Source organism: Acipenser ruthenus, chromosome 1 (genome assembly GCF_902713425.1).
Source record: "Acipenser ruthenus chromosome 1, fAciRut3.2 maternal haplotype, whole genome shotgun sequence".
NCBI classification, from domain to species: Eukaryota; Metazoa; Chordata; class Actinopteri; order Acipenseriformes; family Acipenseridae; genus Acipenser; species Acipenser ruthenus.
The window spans coordinates 70,440,534-70,468,231 of NC_081189.1; the positions used below are offsets into that span (position 1 = coordinate 70,440,534).

Below are 27,698 nucleotides of genomic sequence, written 5' to 3' on the forward strand. Positions count from 1 at the left end.
GTTATAATGATAACATCAATGAAATAATGTACATAACAAACAGGTGGCAAATGTGAAAAGCAGTGACCACTATAAACATCCTAACTGAACTAACACCCTTAACACAAACATATTTCTTTGCTGAAACTGGTGATGAACAACCCCCTTTAATTGCAGAGCAACCCAGGAAGTATAGAAGAGGTCTCACAATAATATCAAATGTAATCAGAGCCCTGGGTAAATGAATCAGCATTGATTTTTACTAAACCAGGTTGCATTCAGGCTTGCTGGGCTTGGTGGAGCTTTAATGCAGCCAAACCATTTTAGGCAGGTTCATATCCAGACATCATAACAGCTTCCTCAGTGGAAAGCAAAGGCAAAGATACTTAAAATATCCTGCACTTGTGCTGAAAGAAAACAACCAGAGCACACGCCCCACTGACAGTAACAATAATCTGAGCTGAACAGCAGCTTCTCTCACACGCTCCTGTTCTAGTTTTATACCATCCAACAGGCAAGACTTCCCATATAACAACGCAAAACAAAATGCACTTAAGCACTGGCCTTTCTAACTAATCAGAGATAATCCCTTTATGAGCAAATGGGAATTGAGAAATAAAATGAAGGGAGTGAAATCGCATCTCCATAATATCAGCGACTAAGGGGGATTAGTTTATTCTCTGGAGACGCACAGCAAATAAAGCACTGTTCTAAGTATCACGCAAAGCTGCAAGATGAAAAATGCAAATGGATTCCTAATTACGTATGGCTTATCAAGACGCACCCCCCAATTAACAGCAATTAAACTCGGTGTAAATTTTATGACAAAAGGGTTGAAAACGATATGCTAATTATTAGAGACTACTTCTAGTCAACAGCGGCAAACTGAAGTTCACAACACTGGAGCAGCCTTTCTTTTTTTAGAGAAAGGTAACTGCTCATTTATCTTAACCTTACTAAACACAAATCAAGGTTAAACTGCTAATGAATATATACAGGCAAAATAAAATGGTTTAATAAGCTGCATTATTGGGAACATATTTTCTATTTCAACCCTGTGTGTAGTATGTTGCTGCTGAAAGAATACTTTTATTCCAGGCCAATATATACACTTTTACAATGTTCTAGTATTTGTTGTAACATTCATAAAATCATAACAAGAAATGTTTCAGAAAGCTATCTCACCACTGACTATGGCTTCAGGGTAATCGGTTAAAACAAATTGATCTCCTCTCTGCCTCTGTGTTTATTTCCCTGAGGGAGATTTTTGCTGCCTCGTACCCTGGAACAACTGACTTATTTCTTGAAAAAGAAAAGACAGACAGATAGAAATATGTGCTGCTGCACCTCCAAAAAGAACCCAGCACAGCAATCCCTGTACGTCGCGGCCCGACGAGACACACAAAATATAAAATCTAAACTGGATCTGCTGCTAAAAGTTTCTAAACACAATCCAATATGTTTTTAAGTATGTTTCTCAGCAGCTTTGTAAGTATTAAAATCTAGACAGTAAAGACATGGTGCATGTATTTTGACAACATAATCCATCTGAAAAAGGTGCATATAATAAGAGAATCACACAGCTGGGATGGCTTAAATGTAATGAATCCAGTCCTGTAAGCAATTCTGTATATTTTGGTGGGTAAGTAGTATTTAGTAACATGTCTGCGTCTGAGTGCTGAACATCTTAATGAATTTCAACAATCTTTAGATCATTCTGAAGTAGTTAAGGGGACAACTACACAAATGGTTCAGTTCAAATACTGAAAAACATTTAAAATGATTGTCCTTTTTCTATTTTTTTCTACCTTTGTTTTTCTATTTTAATATAAAGACCAGGGAACTCCAACAGCTCCATGGTGTATCTGGATCATTACCTTTGTCAATGGAGGAAGACTGAGGAAAAACATACTCCGACTTTCACTGTCACTCACTACAGTAGCGGTCCTTTAATCCTGCACTAATCCTCTTTACTCAATTTGTGTAACTCAGTATGTATACATGACAGATTAATCTAGCAAAACAAATATTCTTGCAGCTAGATTTACTAGATTGACACCTCAAGACTTATTTACAGTAAATAACCATAATGTTTTGGATTACAGTGCTCCCTCACTATAACGTGGGTCTCAGGGGACACACAATATAAGCGTTACAACTGAAGAGCGTTATAAATAGGGGAGGGGGAGGGGGTCGGTTGGGAGCGCCGCAGGACACAACACACATCTGACAAATACAAAATAAAATAACTCCCTCTCTATAATGCACATATAGTGAAGCAAAAATGTAACTTTCTGTGAATTAACCACGCATAATGCACCATATAATCAATGCTAGATTTTTTACAAAAAAAAAAGGTAACATTCCCAATCATTTTAATAAGCAGTTTTTAAACTATAAATAGCCTGGCTAAACAGCGGTTGGGAGTTTAGTTCGAAGCGACAGGCAAGCAAACCAAGAAACCAAGTGCGAGAAGGAGAGCGGGTCGAGCGAGAGGAAGAGGGAATGGGCTCGCCCCAGATTCGGCTGCCGGAGCGGGGCTGAAGCGTCTCGTCTCTGGAGAAAGTCGCATCTCCTCTTGCAGTAAAAAAGTAAATGCATTAACAAAGATAACCACTTAATAGGCCTAATATTTATTTAGTTATAAAACAAATGCTGAATAAGATGTCTGTGCTATAAAGTGCCAGTGCAGCTTTTCTTCAGTTCAGATACTGTATCAAAGGGAGAGACAGAAACGGAAGTTAGACTGAGAAGTTGTTTACAGTTTGAACACCGGTACAGTATTTATTGTAGAAATATTGCATGAATCACTAGTATAGGGAATTGGGGGGAATGCTGTAGGAGCGTTATATCTCAGGCATGATATAACCGAGAGCCTTATAGCGAGGGAGCAATGTGTGTGTGTGTGTGTGTGTATATATATATATATATATATTAAACATGTTTAAATATTTCTTAATCCTCTACTGTATTTACACTATGCAGTGTATATATATATATATATATATATATATATATATATATATATATATATATATAATTTGCAAATAAAGACAATTAGTCTGATAACAAATATTATTAGACAAACTTACTAAGACCCTGTTCACATTACTGTGCGGGCCCAGGGCCGCCGCATATTTAGGTCTGCAAGCCCGTTCACATTTGCGTTTTTAAGGCGCCTTTGCGTGTTCACATATGTGACTGAAAAGCAGGCCTAAAATGTGCCGATTTATTTATTTATTTATTTATTTATTTTTTAAATGGAACAATAGCCTGCAATCAGAATGGAAGTTACCGGGATACACAGTAATGCTTGATTCGTAGTAGATGTTTCTTATTCATTTTCATTTTTCTTTTCAGTGTCACACAGTAGCAATTGTATACAGTATTATACAGTATTTATATATAAAAAAAAACATATATTATTGACTATTTTGACTTAATGTTAAGTGTGTAATGGAGTGGCGGTCCAAGCTTACCCCCATCCACAATCACATTGTTCTCTCAAGAACACGGAGGAAACAGCAGCTTGCTAGTGTTCACAGGTATAAATATTTATTTTCGTAATGGATACTTCACTCAGATTGCAAATGACTAACAGGTTGTACATACAATGGCTGACATTCATAATAAAAAAAGCCGCCCGCATTAAGGTGAACTACACCACTGCTAACCATAAAACCGCCCTTCAGCCACTACTTTGTGCCGTCTTGGAATCCACAGTAACAACTGACCTGCTCCCTTACAATATTTACAGTTAAGGATAAACATGCTCATTAACATTTACACGTGAAATGCGGGTTTCCATGCAAAACTGGGCGTGGTTTTCCCGTATGTTTTGTCATTTACACGAGTAAATGAGATTTACCCTATCCCTCTCTTTGGCCGTTTTTTTTTGGCCACAAACCTGATTTACCCAAGTACTTCTCCCAAACGTGCACACGCATCGCCATTTCACGTGTAAATTGACCTGCATGGAAACCCCATGATTGTCATTATTTTTCTCTAGTCCCTAACCATTACCAGTAAAGACTGAACATTAGCATTACCCCTTCTCTTGGAAGATTACAGAACATACGGCTATAACAAAACCCTCATTAAGTGAAGCGTCCTAATCTAAATACAGCAATACACGGTCAACATGCATGATACATAATAAACTACTGCTCTCTCTAGCACCAGTAGAATAACATTAACAATAATAATCACAATAACAGGCATTGAAATATTAGTGAAAATACAAATTGTTACACTTTCACATTTTAAGCAAGTTACAAGCTTACCAGTGCCATTAATCAGTAAAACAAACTTGTTTATATATATTTTTTTACTTCAAATATTAAATAGTTCCCTGTTATAAAATATATATATATATACACACACACACACGTTAGTTCATCTCTGATTGTCGTGAGACGCTGGCGTTGAGCACAGAAAAGAATCCCACGTTTGCTGCTGTTTACGTTTCCTTTCATTCAATTTTATGTTTAGCACTTCTCATGTGTTCTATATGGTCTGTCTAAGAGTGTAATCTACAGCCTTGCTGCATGAAGTACAAAACAGCACATTACCATCAACGTGAAATTCATCCTTGCCAAACTCGTTGATCCGATCTTTAGGGGTGATTGTTATTGTTTTCGGCATCTTTGAACAGCTCTGGATACTGACTGAAGTAAACTGAAGCTTCATTCAACACTGAACTTGAAGCAGCAAAGTTGCCTGTGTTAATTTGTATATATGGTACGTGTACTGATTTGGTTATTATCAAACAAACAAAAAAAAAAAGCCTTGTTCGTTTTTTGCCCTTACCCATATGTAAAACAAAACAATCTCTGACATCATAGAAAATCTGCGTTTTTCTGTGTTATCATAAAAAAATCTGCATTGTTCCTTGTTATTCCACAGCAAACTGATTCCTATGATCCCTGCTACTGAGCTACATAATCAAATTGGTAACATGATACAAAAAGGTGGCCCCAAGTCTGCTTTGTGTTCATACATATGTAAAGGCCGGCCCTGGTCCCAGATTGCAGCCCAGGGCCGGCCTAAATCTAGGCCGGCCCTGGGCTGCCTTTTCTTTTTTGAAGCGTTCACATATGAGAAAAGGCGGCCCTTGGCTGCCTTAAAACGCAAGTGTGAATGGGGTCTAAGAGAAAACCAAGAGGCACTGTTACTAATTTTTTCAACCACAAAGATAACCACAAATAATTGTAGGGGCAGAACTAATAAACCTGCAGGTTACAAAGGTCCTAGGAGGTGTAACTGACTGAGAAGTATAACAAAAGTTTGGGGAAAGTGAATGACACCGTAAGATTTGCTGCTATAATGCTTCATAGGTGAAATGTGAAACATAGGGATCTCCTGCTTTGGAATCCCCACCTCCCCTCCCATCAAGACGATGTATTTTAGGTACCCTTTTCTGCTTTCACTGCAAAAGAAAGTGCTGTATTCCAAAGATAAAGGAGATTTTTAGTAAATTGTGAAACTGGAGAAATAAATGACCTGCTTGACCAGTGTGTAATTACTGTGGCTGAGATTGTAACAATTTATCACAGGAGGGAGGATGACACCACACGAAGGGGTAAGTCAAAGGAGATAGCCTTTGACCAACTACTGGACCCTGACAATCGATACTGCCTAGATACTGCATCCTCAAAAAAAACAAGTGAACTCCTAAAAACTTCCAAAAATAGCTTTTTCACTCAGATATTGATCAGGAACCCCATCATGACCTTACTCTGGCAAGGCCATGCTTGCTTAATGGCATATTAAACACATAAATCCTGACCTGTAACATAAAAGCTGTGCATTTAACAATGTAATGGGGTTCACATGCAAGTATCTTCTTTTTTGCTTTAAAAAACAAAGATTGAATTAATAACTGATAAACATTTATCCACATCTTGAGAAATCATAAAGCATGACAAAACAGTATTTTTTATATTAGGATGAAAGCCACAGAAGGGAAATGTTTTTTAAAGGATTAAATTATCCTTAAAAAAAAAAAACACACACTTGTAAATTATGATCAGTTTTTAATGTTTCTCTATAAAAAGATGGTAGCACCCGGCAAAAGAAATGCTAATCTAAGCATTACAGTGCTGTGGAATCCTTGAATGAGGATTTAATGCAATATAAAATTACAGCGCCATATGGCAAGCTTCAGCTGCTCAGTACTCCCCAGTTTGACACTTTGTTGGTATTCTGTGCAATCTTAGTAACTGTATTGTTTATACTTCTAAAGGTAAATGTTTTCATTAAACGAGTTTATGAAATGCTGTAACCCCCTGTACTGTATGAAGGCACTCTCTCTCAGATAAATTAGGTAATGCATTCCTGTCAAACTTAACATGCTCCCTAAGGATTAAATAACATCCTTTTTCAGATGTCACTCTTTGTTTAAGAGACGTGTTATAAATGCCGGAAAGATTTCTTTTCAAATTGTTTAAAAACAGAGTACTTGAACTAGGCATTGCTAATGGCTGAAAAAAGAAAAAAAAAAAGTGTTTGTATCCCCTTTCCCACAGTTCATATATGTTTATTAAAAATATAAGTAGAATAATGGTTCATCTGTTGGTTTTTTTTGTTTTATTTTTTTTAAATCAAACTTACATTCTCCAACTATTTTAAATATGCCAGTACAGAGTTCAGTGGGGGTGGGGAGTAAAAGTATCCCAGTTTACAGTATACTGTACATGGAAGGAATCACATGTTTTTACTACATTTCAGTCTGCTTATTAGCACAGCATGCAACTTCTTTTATACAGTATCCTCTTTATATTTGCGACACAGGAAGAACAAATCCGACAACAAGCAAGGTCTCAGATAGACAAGAATAACATGTTCTGGTACTCAACATTAGGTTTCACTGCAGTATAGCGGGTTTCAAGCTCTCCATGGTTGTTTTATTAAAAAAAAAAAAACAGTGCTCTCTGACTTGAACTTAAAAAAGTTTTGGAACTTCAGCCACCACATATAGGAATCATTATAGCAAAAGGCATGGCAGCAGTCTGCAGGTGGTGATGGTGGTGTTTAGGGTTTTGTGGGCAAAGTCATGACCCTTGACTCTTCAATGATAAAGTGAGCTATTAATATCAACTCACGTCGGTACAGGCTGGTTACAAAGAACCTTCCTGCTAAACACCACAGGAGTTACCCCTTGAGGAGATTCAATGCATGAAGAGATGCTAATTAAGTTGAGTGTCCTTGCCACATAATGGGAAAGTAAAACACTGTTACCCACCTATAAATTAAAGTCTGGTATGTCTAAGGACTGCTGTACCACTCCAAGACTGAATAAGGCTGTCTATAACTGTACCGTCATTAACCAGTAACAGACACTGTTTTTTAATTCAGTTATTAGTGTGACTATATAATTGTGAACATGTAATTAGAAGGTATGTACCAATACTAAAAAAAAAAATTTCTGCACTGAATTGTTTCCAGCAGATAGAGTTAACAATGTATCAATGTATTCAGTTCTGGGTCAATTGTTACATGTCTATTGAGGAAATTTAAAGTGGCGTCATCACATTTTCTGAAAAATTTAAGAATGGAAATATGTTCGTGTTTGAAACTGGTTTGCATCCGCATCCAGCTAGCTTTCTTTCACTTCAGTGTCCTTCTCAGTGTGGTTTGAAAGCACATCCAGGATAAGTAATAAAAGTGACCATATAGCCCCAGATCTTCATGGTTTCCAAGTGAGCAACAATAATTTGATAGTTTGTGACTGCTTTTATCATCTATTTATTTAAAAAAAAAAAAACATTCTAAAACATTTAACACTGAAACATGGGTATTGACTTTACTTGTACCACCATTTTTTCTCCCAATAATTATTTTACAACTTTATATATTAAAAGAAACATTCTGTATATGTCATGTATTACAATGTAAAACAATCTGCCTATAGTATAATAAAGTGTCACTGCCAGTCTAAGTGTGCATTGATGATTAAGCAACATTAGTAATGCAGCTAGAGAATTTGTAAATTATTGCAAGGCAAAATGTAAACATTAGTAACTTAGATCAGGAAGCCTTTCAAAAGCCAGAGACTGGTGTTTATTCTCCTAATAAGTCTTGTTCTGGGAGACTGAGTTTTAGATAAGAAAGCAGACACATTTTTTTCAGAAGAGCAACCACACCAAATGTGTTTTCTAAATTTGCAAAGAAAAGTCCAAATGGCAATTACATGTTTTTAGACCTAAACCAACTATAAAATCACAAGTTTAACAATCAATACTGCTTGGCATTTTGGCAATTGCATTAGAAGATACAATTTAATGATAGCTTATGTGTCTAATTATTATTCATATAATCTTAGGTGCCTTTTTCTTGTTTTTTTTTGTATTGTGAGCCAGCTCACAGACCTGCTGGCAGGAGCAGGGGGAGATAATTGAGCTATAGGCTACAGGTGCTGATAGGTAGGATTAGTTAAATGAAAAACATTATGTTTGATTGCCAAAATTGGCCAGTACCTGTAGCCTATGTAGCCAGCAATTGTCTCCTCCAGATTTCAAATATTGAACAAATCGATTATTTTGTGATTGACCCCCAATCCTTTTCATCACCTTTGCAGGGACTGCACCTTCTACGATGCACTTTAAGGTCGTTCTGAAGATGCAGTTTCACTAGGTGGTTTTGGGAAACGCACACGAGGATCAATCGAACTCAGCTGCAGTCAATCGTGGGAATGATCTTGAAACCAAGTACTACCGTTATCAGGAAACGGCCCCCAGAGCGAGAGGCAAACAGGAGAGCTCAACCCCAACACCAGCCCGAGGACTTGGATACCAGACCAGCACCTAAAGGGCTGGGGTTTAAAGTGCAATTATTATTTGCAAGGGACTTGGCAACCGAATTTGTTTTGTTGTTGGATTGCAATGCCATTTTGGATCAGGGCTTTGGGGATACAGGAGGTTTTTTTTGTGGACTGTTTTATTTAAACCTTTTTGTTGTCCTTTGCACGTATGACTGTCGTGGGTACCTGTGGGACGAGCCGATAAAAGAAAATAATAAAAACCCTGTGTAAAACTGAACGGTTCTCGACTGTCTTATTTCCATGCAATTATCTGTGCCTACATTCAACTAGCTTACAGCATATTGGAGAAGATGAACAAATACATCATGACTGAGGGCACTTGTTAATAGTTTTTCCCCCACTCATACCCCTCATTTACTTAATATCCCTGAACTGATAATCTACACATCTCCAAATGTCTGTCCCAATACTTGTTGGAGAGAATGTATTACAGATGGTAAAAGGAAACAGCCCAGTGAAAGAATACATCTTTTCTGGATACAATAAATTAGAGGGTGACCGATGTATTGACATACAAAGTACTGCATAATGCACAGTTATTACCAGTGATGTCTTTTTAATTAAACTGATATGGTAGGTGTGAACTCTGTGTTTAAAGGGACTACAGGGGCTGGGTGGCAAAGTAGATTGGCAATTGGATCCAGGTTGGTAGTGCAATCAATTAAAATGCATTTCAATCTTGTTGGTGAAGACCAATGTGAAGTGGGGCTCTTAGACCCTGCACTTGGTGGATGGGTGTCCACAAGTAACAAATGGTATTAAATCAGCATACAACTGTAAGCAGTCTTTCAATGCGGCAAATAACATGAAGGGTATGGAGAATGGTGGCTTATCATAGACAGGGGGTTGAGGAGCCAACCTTTTTGTGCATTGCATGCTTTGGTGGATTTCTGGCTATATGGATCTTGTATCAACATTTATGTGTATGTATATTGTTTTTTATAAGAGACAATGTTGCTACAAGTTTAAGAAGGGAAAGAGGCTTTTTTTTTTTTTAACTATGGTCAAATAGGTCAAGCAGACATTTCTATACCAGGTTGGGTGAAAAAAAAGGTTTCTGAAATGCAAACTGCACATTCATGTTTAATGTAGAGTACAATATATTTAATTTAAAACAGAAAAAAAAATACAATTTCAGATGTCTTACAACATGTTAAGTAGAAACGGGCGTTCTCTAAATAATTAATTAGATTTTTATTTTCCTAACACAAAGATTATTGTCATAACTTATCCTTCATTTGCACACATTAAGAAAAGTGGATGATGCGTGCATCTTGCACCAAGTATTAAAATCCAGCAAGAGTCGTTTTCTTTCAGGCTGCTTTCTTCTAAAATGACATACAACAAGATAAAATAGTAATGCTAATATTGATAGTTTGTCCATTACAGGTCAGCTAACTGTCCACTGGAACAGTTACAAAGCTGTTAGTTTCGATTTCACAAGGCCAATCAATACGGAGGCATACTGTTTCAATTTTGCCTGCATTGATTTTTTTTATAACACCACAACCTCGGAGCATTCATCTTTCTGATAGAAGGATGATTTGATTTACTGAAGAAAAATGGAAGACCGCATCACAAAGATTTTTCCGGCAAGCCTGTGACATAGAAAAAGATGAATGTCCCTCAGGCTGGGAAGCCTCTAGCTTAAGGGCATCCATTAGATTGAACACACTGAAGCTGCCAAAAACGAGCTGCTTAGAAGAGATGGGGAGGTTGCACTTAAATTAGGTGGATCTCTTAACAAACGACCGGGGGAAGCAATACTAAAATGTCATTATAAAAAGGGAGACTGCAAGAACTTTGACTTTGTGTTCTCTCGTGATCACTTTTATATTCACGGCTCTACTTGTAGACACAATTCCATCCTGTGACGAGGCGCAAAGACATCATCTTTAAACCAAGAGTGAATCTCCATGGTACATTAGTCAGCCTATTAGAATGCAATGAAGGACGATATGAGAAAAGGGGAGTGTGTCCTCTGAGACTTCAATCCTGCATTCTCCATCATCTCTCCTCATCTTTCTTACATTCAGCCACTTTACCAGGTGTCATCTACATGAAAGATGATTTGTCTCCTGACCCAAATAAACACAATGGCTGCTCCATAGTCTGTACCAAAAATAAAAAATAAATGACTTCTGCCACTCTGCTCATTTGCGTCAGTGACAGTAATGTATGGATGAACAGGTACTCTTGCATGTCCCTCGTGTTTCCTCGAATCACACAACATTTGAAAAAAGCAATGACAGTAAAGGGCAAGCTGTTATCAGAGCACTGAGTGGAATACTTTCTTTGTTTGCCAGACAAACCCCCAAGACTTTCAACAATCCAGCCAAAAGGAAAGGAAAAGCAAGCACGAAAAAAAAAAAAAAACACCTCTTCTCTCTGGTGGCAAAAGCTGGTGTAAGCTGGATATTAAGACACAAATTGCATTCCAGCAGGTCACTGGATGTCACAAAATATTAGATGCCTGCTGTGAGAAAACAATTCCTATCAGCTTCTGAGAAAATAATATTTTCTTTTTTTATTGAACGGAAACTTTGGGGAATATGTCTTTATGAAACGCTACGAGGGTTTGCAAATTTTACACCTTCACAAAAGACTCTAATCATTGCCGGTGCTATCTTTGCAGTAGCAGATTTCATTTGGACTCAAAATTGAATTTGCAATGTTTCCCCCCCCCCCCCCCCCCCCCTCCTCTCCCGTTTGCAGTTATGTTGCAGTACCAGATGTTTCTCAAATGCCACATGCTGGGGCTCCATTGCTGAATGCAGCACCTGACCTTCTCGGTAATTGACGAAAAATATTGATGTAATGGCACAGGTCTGATTGTGATTTATTAAAACCACTGCCGATCCCAGGCTGTCTGCCAGCATTGCAGCCCGCTGATCGCATGGCATTAGGCAAGCCATCAATATCAAAACAAAATAAATGACGTTAATGGGGGTGTATTGGAGCTTTAGAGCTAGATCTCAGAGCAAATTATATGGGTTTGTGTGAGTGCAGGCAAAAAAAATAAAATAAAAAAAAAACTAACACCACCACAACCCAAGTATGTATACGCCTCCTGAGATTAAACCTAGCATAGCAAGAGAAATGGGGCTTAAAAGACGCCCGTTACACTTCAAGAAAGACATTTTAAATAGTATGGTTCATTAAAAAATATGTATTCTGTTTAAGTTTACTCTGAGCCACAATTCTAGTGAAAAAAACATGATTGTGGTTATAAGCACATAACAGTAACTGGATTTTCAAAGGGGGAAAAGCACTTGGAAAGCAGCAGATATTTATAAGAAGGGAATGCAAGGTTACTGTGATTTTAAATGCCCTTTATGTAATGTACAGTCAAAGAACACACGCTGGGAGTTTGGAAGGCTTTATATAGACTGGCAAGTCAAAGTTACATCATGGTGTGCTTATTTCTGTGTCATTGCCAGACACTACCCCCCCCTATTGTGAGAAAAGTCGGAATACTGCTGTGATGCCACTAAGAACATAAGAAAGGTTACAAACGAGAGGAGGCCATTCGGCCCATCTTGCTCGTTTGGTTGTTAGTAGCTTATTGATCCCAGAATCTCATCAAGCAGCTTCTTGAAGGATCCCAGGGTGTCGGCTTCAACAACATTACTGGGGAGTTGGTTCCAGACCTTCACAATTCTCTGTGTAAAAAAGTTCCTTTTCCGGTTCTGAATGCCCCTTTATCTAATCTCCATTTGTGACCCCTGGTCCTTGTTTCTTTTTTCAGGTCAAAAAAGTCCCCTGGCTCGACATTGTCAATACCTTTTAGAATTTTGAATGCTTGAATTAGATCACTGCATAGTCTTCTTTGTTCAAGACTGAATAGATTCAATTCTTTTAGCCTATCTGCATACGACATGCCTTTTAAACCTGGGATCATTCTGGTTGCTCTTCTTTAAACTCTTTCTAGAGCAGCAATATCCTTTTTGTAACGAGGTGACTAGAACTGAACACAATATTCTAGGTGATGTCTTACTAATGCATTGTAAAGTTTTAACATTACTTCCCTTGATTTAAATTCAACACTTCTCACAATATATCCGAGCACCTTGTTGGCCTTTTTTATAGCTTCCCCATATTGTCTAGATGAAGACATTTCTAAGTCAATATAAACTCGTAGGTCTTTTTCATAGATTCCTTCTTCAATTTCAGTATCTCCCATATGATATTTATAATGCACATTTTTATTGCCTGCGTGCAATACCTCACACTTTTCTCTATTAAATGTCATTTGCCATGTGTCTGCCCAGTTCTGCATGCTGTCTAGATCATTTTGAATGACCTTTGCTGCTGCAACAGTGTTTGCCACTCCTCCTATTTTTGTGTCATCTGCAAATTTAACAAGTTTGCTTACTATACCAGAATCTAAATCATTAATGTAGATAAGGAATAGCAGAGGATCCAATACAGAGCCCTGTGGTACACCACTGGTTACCTCGCTCCATTTTTAGGTTTATCCTCTAATCAGTACTTTCTATTCACCATTGCTTTGTACATGCACAGTATTTACCCCCCCCCCCCATATATAATAAGCTACAACCAAATTGCAACACAGTAGTATATAGTTTATTTTTAGTTTTTTTAAACAATCAGTAACAAAATACAGATTCAATAATTGTATATTTCCCCTGATAAGCAGAAAGGGATGGCTTTGGGTGCAAGAGTAATCCAAACTGCTTCAGAGATGGATTGGCAACATTCATTCTTTCTGTAATAGAACTACTGAAATGACTACACAAACCTCAAGTTCTTCAGACTCATTATAAAATCACGTTTCCAGTATTCTGTATGTGTGAACATTTTAATTAGTTGATCTTGCAATTCTCACACAGCTGTTAACAAGATTAAGACACTTTTCAGTAAGCTCCAGAGGTCTTTGCTTATTGCAGACCACTGTAGAAAGGTGATAATTAGTGATATTTCAACAGAGGAGGGAAAAGGTCTCTCCTAAAGCACTGGTAAAACAATTAAATTAATCTTTTTTTTTTTTAGATAACTCAATGTTAGTTTACATGCTGAACCAGTATGTTTTATTGTTATTTATTGTGAAAGCTAATGTGTAACATGTCTGTGTTTACACTGCTCCAAGTTAGGTGGAGAACACACTTTAGAGTTAAGATAATAGCTCTCTGTGTTCCTCCTTGAACCCAAATTTACTTTGCTGGCCTACTATAAGAAACTCTAAACTAGGCAGAAGAGTTTGCTTTAGGCTAGAATTCAATCACAACTTCAAATAATTAGTGGGGGTAAACCTGGACCTGCCAATCTACTAACATCCCAACACATTGTCAGGGGGCACTGTGTTGCTGGAGGGGCCATGCTTTATATAACAGGCAGCACAGAACAAACCTGTGGACTTTGCTTTGTGGAGACAAAAACATCTCGCAGCACTTTCCGAAAGGAGAGCAGGCTCACGTTTCCCACTGCAATACCTGGAACACAAATCCAGGGCCTACATTCTCACCCATGTCTGGGTGCCTTAAATCAGTAGGGGCATTCCTTTACCCTGATCTCCTACATCTTGCTACATTAAACATTACCTGTAACAGTGAGCAGCACTTCTGAAATGTGGGTTACCTTAGAGCAGTGCTCCCCCAGGCTCCATGCTTGTCCGTGAGGATGTGGATGATTTTCTGGATCAGCTGAGTTGCCGTTACGTGGTCCCGATATTTGGCTGCTCGTATCAAATGATCACACATCTTCTCTTCGTCTCGTTTTTCTGCCGAATACTGGGCGCTCTGAGACTGTCAAGAGAATCAAAATTGTAAGTTTTAAACTTAAAATCAAAACGCAAAACATAATTAAAATAAGAACCAGGCCGAACAAGTTTTAGTGAAAGATTAGTTTTACTGCTTTTGAGGCAAAAGGTTTTCGGTATCTATTTTCTAATCATACTATTTATCAATAGATGAAAGATTTTGTTCCCATCTGCACTTCAATGCAACTCAAAGGGAAATAAATATTACAGGCTGCATCACACCTTCTATATAATGTTTATATTGTAGATGTGTTTGCTGGTTAGCATGTACAGGTACATTCCTTTTATGAATATGCACAATGCAAGTTTGATCATTAATGTAAGTTTAAATATACCATGATTGAAATGTAATTGTAAAAGGTAATGTTGTGAGTAGCACTTGATATATACTGGAGGTGAAATCTGTAAAGAGGGCTACAAATCACTCCACTCCAGATGGGGACCCAAATACCTGAAACAGGCACCCCTGCTGGACAGTCTGCTTGGCTACTTGAACGTCTTGAAAGGGATTTGAAATCAGACTTGTTCTATTTCAACTGGGACTCCATCAGCCAGTTAGGATGGTGGGCTGGCAGAATTCGATCTCACAAACTCACGCTACTGGTGAAAGTCACCTAAATGAGCGTCTGAAGAGCTAGATGGCAAAGGGGCAGGTTTTGATTGTCTGCCTGTACAAGTTGTTTCTAGCTAGTTTTATATCTTCTTGCCTCGCAACAGAACCAAAAGGCTTTACTACTACTACTACATGTACTAGTGGCAAATAAATTATATGAAAAAAAAAAAAACCCAGAGGAAAAACAAAAGATTAGGCAGAAACATGACCAATTCACAATTAGCTAGCTCTACGATAACTGACGGACAGTGGGAGACCCATGCAAGTCAAGTTTAATTGGTTCATAAGATGTCATTGTTATATTAGTTGTACAGTTCTAAAAAAATAAACCAGTACGCAGTAAACATTCTAAAGTGCTCTATAATGGATCCTCCTCTCCAATTTGAACAGCAACCTCTCATATCTGACATAAAATCCATAGGTTTAAATCACATTAGAGGGCTATTCTTTGCTAATTGTCAATCTCTGTCTCTTTGTAGAACATTCAAGTCAAGTTTGACCTTAAAACATGATAAAATGGAAATCTAACAAAAATGTTTTATACAAACAGCAGAGCTTAAAACATTAACCCATTCATAGATCTGCATTCTTACTGGAAACTGTTACCGATGATCTGTATCTGTGGGGTTTACTAAATGCAGGACATGCATTAACATGCTGTTTTCTCCATGTTAGCAATATATTTTATAACAATACTGATTGTTTTGTTATTTTATTAATGCATCATAAAATCAGTTGGAAATTCTGGAGAGTGTACGCCTGCAGATAGAAACATGAGCAACATAGTGTAGCATTTTCACCCTCCTTCATGCAGCAATGCTGGTGCTTCAATTGAAACAAATAGTGTTGTGTGGGAACAGAAAACGACAAGCAGAGGCATCTGCATATATTATGTTGCTTAAATCATCTTTCTCTTAGTGAATGCTTTTAAAAGAGTAAATTAGTAAATGTCATTATAATAAGCTCCCTTCCCCCCCAAAGGGCTTTGCCCACTGGATCTGTTCCGTCATTTATCATCCGTCATCCGAAAAAGTCGTGAGTCAATCCATTGCACACTAGATGATCTAGTGAACTGCGACCGGCAGAAACGATTCCAGAAATGACGATAATGACGCAGTCTCTGTTGCAACGCCACCCAAAGGTCATTCACACAAAACTCTAAGTTACAGCCTCCAGAGCATTTTTGGGTATAACTGCATTTTTAACAACTCAAAAGTCAGCGTGAAATTTGATGAATCTGATGTTAGCCAAAAGAAAAAGATACTAAACGACAGCGTCTAATTATTATTAAAAAAAAAAAAATATAGGTTTGTGATTTTTAGTAAAGAAAAGATTTGTTTAATTTTATCTGTGTGTTTATTTTTTCTTTTTGTGCTGGTATTATACAAAATATAATACAAGCTACTGTGCAGACCTGATCAGATAGTAAAAAGCCACCTTGGAGTTCTGTGGCCTCGTCCATTGTGGTGTCACGGAACTCCTTGGTGGCTTTTTACTATCTGATTATGTACTGTAGCTTGTACTTTATTCTCTATATAGTTGATTGAGAGACACAGAACATTCTAACAAGTTGACTCATTACATTATTTTTCTATACATTAATGATTTTCACTACAAGGAAAAAACAAGTAAATACAAGGAAAAAACAAGTAAAATAAATCCCAGTATATTTTAGATCTTTACAGCCAGTTCACAGAATTCGACAGCTGTTTAAGACTAACTGGAGGTTTTCCTTATTCAAATAATACAGCTACCAAAAAAAATAAAAACAGCTGAGTTGATTCACTCAGCGGTTAAAATTGCTGTAATTTTATTCAAAAGTGTAAACACAGATTAATTTTGTGCCTAACAAATGTAGTAATTGGTTGTCTAAAGTTGAATTGCTTAAATGGCACTAATTTGCACTCAGTCCACCCACACAGACCACTGTCATACAATTCTGCAAAGTTTAATGGTATTATATGAATAGATCAGTACTGCGGAAATAAAAACTGGGGTAGCCAAAAAGGACTTGATTCCCTCACACAATAACTAGAAACTACTATAACGTCAGTGTCTGGTCTTGCATTGTACGTGCTAAGCTGCTATAAAAATAAAACACGTTTAAATATAAGGGCAGTTCTGCATAGCGACTGTTTCAAGACTAGTTTTTAAAGTCATTTTGACAGACTGCATTAAGTTTCTTTGCATTAACTGCAAGTCCTTTTCAATTTGACACGAGAGAATTATGTCTAAGTTCCCCTTTTGGCTCCAGGATTATCCAATCAAAATCCAATTATTGCATGGAAAAGTTGGGCTAACAAGACTGATTGCTCAATTAATCAATCATCATTATTATTTACATACACACACACAAACAGTGCTACCCAGTTATAACGAGACCCGTTATAGTTCGGAATCGGTTATAACATGCTAAGATCGTGGCTCACATTTCCCCCATGATGCAATTTGACTGACAAACATTGGGTTTTATTGTTGTTTTACATTACCGTATTTGAACCCATTTAAGTTGAAAGAACGGTTGTTCTGTGAAAATGTGTTAAATTTACTAAAATAAAAAAATGCTTCCAATTATTTATTTATTTATTTTTTTAAGATTCTATTGATTTGTTAGTATTACAGTGAAGGACAGCCGCTATAAGATTGATACCTTTATTAAAAATGTGCACTGATTAATCAACTAACCACCCAGCTGCTTATCCCGTGATTTCCACGTGGAGCGCATGCAAGTCCAAATTTGTCACTCCTGTGAGAATAGCTGCAGGCGCTTATATGTGCATCTGCAATGTTTAACACATCTTTTTAACATTCTTCAATGAAAAAATAAGAAAACTATATTGTAAAAGTATATGCAGTTTTATGCAGATGGCAGCAGTCCCTAAGAAATGTGCTTTACAGGCCGGGTCATGTATACACACAGCTGAGTGTGAAAAATGGATGCCTGTGTATCTACAGAAAATAAAACAGGTGTTACAGGTTGTAAGGAAGCAAGGTGAGGTTTGGTACTGGTCAAAACAATCTATATTTATTTATTATACCTACACATCACAGATAATTCATATAACAGCACTATACACCTGTCCATGCCTGAAACTGGGGAAGATACTGTATATGACATACAGTATATGTGCTAGATAAAGACGTCAGCATTGATGAGGGTTTGAAGTGCATCTGCTTTGAAAAAAATTATTTCTAAAAAGTGATATGTCTGCACAAGTATTATAATGTTATTATACTGCTGCCATTGTAAAAAATGATGTTACTTATAAGTACTTGTATAATGCTGCCATTGTAAAAAAAAAAAAAAAAAAATTATATATATATATATATATATATATTAGCTCAAAGAGCCAGCTGCCCAACGTTTCGATATGTTGTACATATCTTTCTCAAGGGAGCCTGTGTTTGAATCCAAACATTGGAGGTATTTCTAGGTTTTTGACGGCATGACAACTACTTGTTATTGTTTACATTCAAATTCATGATTTATTCTTACATGATGTAATGGTGTTCTGTATATTGTGACATCATTTTTACTTCTATCTTTGAATCTGTATCAATTCTCATTAACACTACTTTATATAAACTTATATTTTTATTATGGCTCTGAGGATCAGTCTAGATTTGGCCTCCCCAGCGCATCAGCATGCACAACTTTTGAATGAATTTTGTTTATTTATTTAAATGTTATATATTTATTGAAGTTAATTAGTTCATTCTTTTCTGTTGAGTCCCGTATATATATATATATATATATATATATATATATATATATATATATATATATATATATATATATATATATATATATATATATATATATATACATACACACACACAGTGCCTTGCAAAAGTATTCAGACCCCTGACCAATTCTCTCATATTACTGAATTACAAATGGTACACTGAAATTTCGTTCTGTTTGATATTTTATTTTAAAACACTGAAACACGAAATCAATTATTGTAAGGTGAGTCAATACTTGGTAGAAGCACCTTTGGCAGCAATTACAGCTGTGAGTCTTTTTGGGTAAGTCTACCAGCTTCGCACATTTGGATCCTGCAATTTTTGCCCATTCTTCTTGGCAAAATTGCTCAAGCTCTGTCAAGTTGGACGGGGACCGTTGGTGAACAGCAATTTTCAAGTCTTGCCACAGATTCTCAATCGGATTGAGGTCTGGGCTTTGACTGGGCCATTCTAAGACATTCAGGTTCTTGTTTTTAAACCACTCCAGTGTAGCTTTGGCTGTGTGTTTAGGGTCATTATCCTGCTGGAAGGTGAACCTCTGCCCCTGTCCCAGGTCTCTTGCAGACTTAAACAGGTTTTCCTCTAGAATTTCCCTGTATTTGGCTCCATCCATCTTGTCCTCAATCCTGACCAGTTTCCCAGTCCCTGCCGATGAAAAGCATCCCCATAACATGATGCTGCCACCACCATGCTTCACCGTGGGGATGGTGTTCTCAGGGTGATGAGCAGTGTTGGCTTTGCGCCACACATAGCGTTTTGCGCTAAGGCCAAAAAGTTCAATTTTGGTCTCATCAGACCAGAGAACCTTTTTCCACATGTTTGCTGTGTCTCCCACATGCCTTTTGGCAAAATCCAAATGGGATTTGATATGGGTTTTTTTCAGCAATGGCTTTCTTCTCGCCACTCTTCCATAAAGCCCAGCTTTGTGGAGAGTCTGAGTTATAGTTGTCCCATGGACGGTTTCTTCCACCTCAGCTGTGGATCTCTCCAACTCCTTCAGAGTTACCATTGGCCTCTTGGTTGCTTCTCTGACTAATGCCCTCCTTACCTGGTCACTGAGTTTTGGTGGACGGCCTTCTCTAGGCAGAGTCGCGGTTGTGCCATATTCTTTCCATTTTTTAATAATGGATTTAACGGTGCTCCAGGGGATGTTCAAAGTTTGGGATATTTTTGTATAACCCAACCCTGATTGGTGCTTCTCCAGAACTTTATCCCAGACTTGTTTTGATAGCTCCTTGTTCTTCATGATGCTGTTTGTTTAGATATGCTCTCTAACAAACTCTGGGGCCTTCCAGAAACAGGTGTATTTAAACTGAGATCATGTGACACTTTAATTGCACACAGGTGGACTCCATTCAACTAATTATGTGACTTCTGAAGGCAATTGGTTGCATCAGAGCTTATTTAGGGGTGTCACAGCAAAGGGGGTGAATACTTATGCAATCAAGACTTTTCAGTTTTTTATTTGTAAATAATTTTGAAAAATATGTAGATAAAATCCTAATTAAATCCATTTTAATTCCAGGTTGTAACACTACAAAATGTGGAAAAGTCCATGGGCGGTGAATAGTTATGCAAGGCACTGTATTATATATATATATATATATATATATATATATATATATATATATATATATATATATATATATATATATATATATATATATATATATATATATGTTATGTTGATCTATATTATAATGCTACAATTGTAAACACATTGTTGTTATTTTGTTATTTAAGTTCTATTGAAATACAGTATTTCTGTTTATCATAATCACAACAAAAGTGTGTATTTAAAAAAAATATAGCAAAAACTGGTTTTGAAAACTGTCCAAATTGCTTATTTGAGGGCTAAGAATAAAAAAATCTACAAAAAAAAAAGAGCATTTTTAACATGGAAATTGCCAAAATAAATGGGCAGCTGGGTGGCTAATGCCCATAAATTAACCCATCAAAATTTTTAATCGAGTGACAGCCCTAATATATATATGTTTTTGTTCAAAGAGCCAACTTCCCATCGTATCGGTATGTTTAACATACCGTTGTCATGGGAAAGTGTGTTTGAAAACAAACATTAGAGGTATTTATAGGCTTTTGATGCCATGGTAACCACACATTTATTTAGAATATATTTATATAGCTAATGATGTAACGATCTACTGTTCCTTTCTACTTCTATCATCCAACATTTGAGAAATGAAAATAGGTCCACTTGTGTGGCATTAAAAGAGCAAGCGGCTCATAGTGTGGTAATGAGGGACCTGCTTCCGTGGGGGTCTGGCGACATGCCCCTCGCAGAGAACTTTTGAAATGTTAACTTTAAAATATGCAATTTCCTGCAACCTAGAATGCACATTTTTATATTTAGATGCAGCAAAAATCTGTATAGGTTTCATTAGGTCTCAAAAAATCTCACTAACAAATTCCATCGTGCTGAAGAGCCTTCCCTGTCTTCTTAACTCTGTGCTCAGTTGCCCTGTCCTGGCCCACACTTGATTTGTTTTTAAAGTAGGTGGTATAAACTGACTTACTCCAAAAGCATCCTTTTTTAATTAAAAAAATTTTTTATCTCTTGCCAAAGTGCACAAATACTACTAGGGTGCGTGAACAGAGCGTGATCGTGTTCATCCCCTATGGGAAGGCTTGTGTGTGCTGCAGCAGTTTTGAAATCGATGTAAAATTCTCAGTAATCATCAATCGAAAAACATTTACATATATTAATACAACTTTATGTCTGCTACACGTCTGTGCTAGTGTATTTAAGTATGTTTGTGTGGTTTTATGTTTAACTGAGCTCTGAAGTCGCTACATACAGTAAAATACAACGAAACCCGTTATATTAATATTATAATAATTTCTCAAAATATAATATTAATCAGACAAAATATCATTCTTTAAACTGTACTGTTAACCTAAATTACATTCGGCTCAAAAAATTCGATTTTTACCTAGTGGTTTTTATGATATACATATAACTGTTTGTTTTTCAGACAATGCTTTTCAATCAACATAATACCATTATGTGTTGTCTGCAGACCTGATTGACAGTAATTCCGACAAGTAAAACATTTTTAAAAAAGTCATTTAAATATTTCGAGGGCAGGATTTCGAAGCCGTAACCACCTACCAAATCGACAAACCAGTACATTATTGGTTAGTGCTATGTGTCAGGAAGACATACCTATTTGAATTAGGTGTGGTTCTATAAAATATATGGGTTGGAGTAAGTGACGCACATCAAGTCGAAATTCTCTCCCGCTGAGACAATGGCAACAGCTGTGAGTGTTAGAAGGCACCAATCAGTGATAAGGGAAGCAGCATTCCATTTTGGGCAGAATTAGACGTGTCACTAACAAATGGGGTGATGCAGGATATCTATACATTTGGCAGAATTAGTCTATAACATCTTAAATCGTAATTTCAGTCTCTATATTAGAAATGTGCAGCATGCACAGTATTTCAAATGTGCTATATGCACATATATAAATAGCATGATTAGTGTGTGTAGAAACTCCACTAAAAATACATGGGATACATTTAAAAGGCACGTTTTTACTTGCAAGCAGACGTGTGATTGACAGCACTGGCATAGATGGTATGACTGGTCAAACGTCACAGGGCAGCTCAGATAGTGCAAACACTCACAGGGCTAGTAGTAGTAGCAGCGATACAATTCACAGTGGACCTGATTCTGCAAATATGCTAGACCATTTAAATACATGAATTTGTAATATAGAAAGTAAGTTGAAACATGTGGAAGACATGACTTTGCAATGCACAGATTTAGTTTAAATTGGATTACATTTATAACTTTTAAAAAAAAAAGCTTCATATTAATTATTTATATAGATATTCACATTACCTGCTTTTTCAGTGGCAAATGCATTAATCCAATGTGGTATAATAATATTCTTTACAAATTATTAATATGTAAAATGTTGTTATTATGACTTTTGGACCCCTAAGAAATACTACAAAAATATTGCATAATGGTATAATTATAATTTTGTAACAGACAAATAAATGCCTTTTAAAACATGCAATAATACATTATGTTTCTGTATATTATAAACAAAACCCATACATTTAAAAATGTCGCAGATGCATTTTTTTTTTTTTTTGCAGTACAGTGTCTGTCTCTGTGCCACGCCCTCCTGAAAGTCTTGGCAGAGTGACAGATGTGTTTTTAGGGGTAGGCTCTAGTGTTAAAAAAAAAATAAAAAATCATTCAATTTAAACCACAATCTAGCTTGGAATTAATTTTCCAATGAAAAGTTTTAATATTTTAGTGACAAATCTTTTTTTCTTTTTTTTTATTCTAAAATCTAATGTCAGTAGAGTGCAAAACTTAAATTCAAGATGGACACCAGGAAAGGTACTGTAGTCGATTCTGATGCGCAAAAAAGCATTTTTAAACGTTTTAACTTTTTTCTTTTTTTTTTTTTTTTTTTTTTAAATTTCAAGTATGTTTAAGTTAAGTAAAAACTATTCTGGGGTTTTATTTGTTGAAATTTAATGTGCCCACCCTAATACTACAGAAGGAATATAAATGTCTGTGTCTGCATGATATACTGCATAAACATCTGTTTTTTCTTATCAAAATACGTATTGAATAGAGGAAGAAATGACATATACCATTAGTGTTTTTTTTGGTTGGGATACATAGTATGAGAAGCAAATTGTGGTAGGACTACAGCAGTACTGAATTGGTAGCCCACTGAATAGGTTACCAATTTGTACTATAGCCGCTTCATCTGTAGAGTTGGCACATGATGTGAATTTCACTTAGTATAACCAGAGAATAGGTACACCATTTTTTGATGTTTTTAATCATTTCATTCCACTTTATTACTAATACTGATTTGCCAGCTGCCATTACATTTTCCAATAAGCATTTTTTTTTTCTATAACAGACTGCCATTTGGCTATAGTTAAAATAACTTAACTTTATTTTAGTATGTAAATGTATGTATTGGTATACAGACTTGCATCATGCATCAAAGAAAAGCCTAAAACAACTTTTGAAACATATTGTAAATCATTAAACATTCCATTAACTGAAAATATATGGTCTTAAAAAAAAAAAAAAAAAAAACATTAAAATGAATGGGGATTGTTTCTGGCTGTCCAGTCATAGGGTGCAGGAATTAAATGTCATTACTTTAAAACTAAAGAACTCAAGGATAATTATGGATCTAAATGTGTGAGGAAGACATGACCAGTTAAACTGCCTTAAAACAAACACATTTAAATTAAATTAGTATTATTACAATCATGTGTTCCCTTTGGGACAAGGGGTAAATGAGATGGGTTAAAATTAAGAAATCAAGAAGTTTCAATGCCTGGCTCTAATAAGAATTTCAGTTTCACAAAAACACCCTAAAAATATTTATCTTCTAAAATCTCTTCAGGTTTTTAATCTCCAGCACCCAACCCTGCATGTAATAATGTTGAGAATTCTTTCCTCAGTAATGGAACAAGCCATGAATGTGGTTCTGAGAAGTGAACCAAACAAATTCTACAACAGAATATCTTTGAATGGACTGTCTCTACCAATATCTTTGCTGTCTACTAAGTATCTGTCCCATGGGGATGTGATGTCAGCACCCGCATGCCTCTACTGGCCTGGCAGGGCAGTGCAGGAAAGAGAAAAAAAAGCTTTAAGATGAAGCTCAAAATTCGGTACACAATCAATTTGTGGGGATTCGGTACCAAACTTGGAGGGTATGTATATGTATATATTGTGATGCTAAAGACTTTGACACACTAGAAATGTATTTCTGGGTAGAGTTGTTATTGTTTTACTACACAACGAAAGCAGTAGCTCAGACAACATTGAAAAACTGGAAAGGAAAAAAAATCAATACAATAATAGCACAGTTATAGTGGGGGGAACTTAATTTCAGAGGTCATAGCACAGCAAGTGCATGTACAGTAAGTGGGAAACTCAATACAAAACACACTTTGTATTGGCTATACTGGGTGTCGAGTTAAAACAGCACAGCTTGTGTGCAGTACTGACACTGAAGAAATTCAGGACGCAGGGATAGTGTTTGAAGTGGGTCTTTTTTGAATAGGAAATATTTGTACATTTTAAGCCCAGCATACACTAGGAAACATGTTTCCAGAAACATAAGAGATGCCAACTTATGAAAGTAGAAAATATTAGCAGAAAGATAGTAGCATATAGTAGCAGAATTTTTGTTTTGTTTTGTTTTTAAGGCTAGGGGCTTTGCTAGCCCTAGAAATTAAAACGTTCTTAGGGTCTGGCAAGCCAATTACCTCTTTTGCTGTTCAATCTATCATTTTGGTAATTGTAAACACATGGCATTTAGAAATTAACAACCCCAATAGAAAACACTTATTTATTTTTAATTTGGAATTCTATTTATTCTGGATTTAAATATTAGTAATGGAGACTAAGTGCTATCAAACCTGGACTGAAATATTCAATCTCAAAACTTATAAAATTAACTATAAAAATAACAACACCTCAAGAAAGATTTTCATAGTTTTTCATTTACATTTTACTACTCTGCAACTATCAAAACACAAAATGTGTAGTAATTTATTCATTATTAAAGCAAGTTAAACCTCAAAACCCATTTGCACAAACATACAGTAATGGGGAGTCCAGCTTTTGCGTATTGCTGGTGTTTCTTCGTACCTACGTGAGTGATACAGTCATGACGCCCACCGTGTTTCACAGAGAAGTCTGTCTGGCAGTATTCACAGCAGACGTGAGATTGAGACACTCCACTTCTTTTAATGCATGACCATGTGACATTCCTGGATTTGACTAATGCATATGGTTCAGTGCCACATGAACTTCTTTGGGCAGCATTTGATTTTTTCAGTGCACCGATGAAAATAACAAATTTAGTGAAAGCCTACTTTGGAGATTTGCAATTTAGTTTTTCAACTTCAGAATTCAGCACTACATGGCAATGCCTAGAAGTTGGAATAATGGCAGGATGCACCATTTCTCTACTGGCTTTTACCATGACAATGGAAGTAATCATTAGGGCATCAAAATGGGTAGTAGGAGGAGAGCGCTTGGCTTCTGGAATGCGACTACCACCAATCTGAGCATACATGGATGACATGACAACCATGACTACAACAGTAGCCTGCACTAATCGGTTATTGGGCAAATTAACCAATAACATTGAAGGGGCACGAATGCAATTAAAGCCCACTAAATCAGGGAGCATCTCTATAATTAAAGGCAAAGTAGTAGATAAAACGTTCTTCATTAATAGTGAGGCAATTCCAACAGTGTCTGAGAAGCCAGTGAAGAGTCTTGGGAGATGGTACGACGGGGATCTAAAGGACACAGTTTGTGTGGGAGAAGTTAGACAACAAGCAGTGGAAGGGTTGAAGAGCATAGACAGCAGCGCTTTACCAGGCAAACTAAAACTCTGGTGCTTTCAGTTTGGTCTACTGCCGAGGTTGCTGTGGCCACTGACTGTGTACGAGGTTTCTTTGACAACAGTAGAGAAGCTGGAAGCTTTAATCAGTTCAAAGATCCGGAAATGGTTGGGAGTTCCACACTGCCTCAGCAGAGTGGGACTTTATGGTGAAGGAATACTGCAGCTACCAGTCTCCTCTCTAACCGAGGAGTTTAAGTGCACCAAGGTCAGACTGAAAATGACATTAGTAGAGTCACGTGACAAATGCGTAAGGGAGGCAGCACCTGTGTTGAAAACTGGAAGAAAATGGGCAGCAAAGAAAGCTGTGGAGGATGCAAAGGCTGCCCTTCGATTTGGTGATATCATGGGGCAAGTTCAGCATGGAAGAGGGGGTCTTGGTCTCATTTCAGCTCCTCCTACATGGCACAAGGCAGCCCTAGCTCAACGGAGGAAGCTGGTAGTCAATGAGGTGCAAAAGCAGGAGAGGATGAGGTGCATAAAGGCCATTTCCCAGGCCAAGCAAGGAGAATGGATGAGATGAGAGAATGTGGAACAACGCAAAACATTACACACAAAAGACAACATTCCTCCACCCAGGAGAGCAACCACCAAGAAAAGGTGTTAAATCCAATCCTCGCCCAGGGCAACTGGAAGCTGCTAGAGACTGGAAAATGCTGGCAGATGTTGGTCAACTGATCATTTGTCCACCTGAGATTGCCACCACTAACCTTCGACCAGATTTTGTCTTGTGGTCTGGATCAGCACGTCTTGTTAACCTGGTAGAGTTAACAGTACCATGGGAGGATGCTGTAGATGAGGCATATGAGAGGAAGAAACAGCGGTATGCTCAACTAGCCACTGAAGCGGAACAGCGAGGATGGAGAGTCCGGGTTTACCTAGTGGAGGTGGGTTGTCGAGGATTTGTGGCACACTCTACAGCCCGGTTTCTCAGAGACATCGGATTCAGTGGCCAAGAGTTGTGTCGCACAGTGAAGAACTTATCTGAAGCAGCAGAGAGGAGCAGCAACTGGCTGTGGTTGAGACGGAAAGATTCTAGCTGGGGATCTCAAGCACAATAGAAAGAAAGAAACGCTGATGTATAGGTAAGTAAGCTGGGCTGAGTTGAGTGGGGGACGGAGGGGGATGATGCTGGGACGCCAGAATCACCGTCGAGCCCTCTTGAGGTGTCGTGGGCTAGTCGATGAAACACAGAGGATGGAAGGTGTCCATTTGAAGACCCCAGAGATGTACCCTACTTGGCTCAATCCAGACGGTTGTCATGCTAATGCACTGGGGAGGCCGCACTGTGGTTGATCCCCGGAGCCAGCATCGCAGCCGTTGTGT

At 37.2% G+C, this 27,698-nt stretch overlaps 1 protein-coding gene across 5 annotated transcripts in view; it reads right to left on the reverse strand.

Moving 5' to 3' along the window:
* The window catches only part of LOC117420647 (lipopolysaccharide-responsive and beige-like anchor protein), a 311,185-nt gene that overhangs the window by 142,894 nt on the left and 140,593 nt on the right, over positions 1-27,698 (reverse strand). For all 5 annotated transcript variants that reach the window (XM_034034155.3, XM_059028772.1, XM_034034157.3 and 2 more), the window contains one exon: positions 14,399-14,565. In XM_034034155.3, coding sequence (XP_033890046.3) covers positions 14,399-14,565 — 167 coding nt within the window. The remainder of the gene's footprint in view (positions 1-14,398; positions 14,566-27,698) is intronic.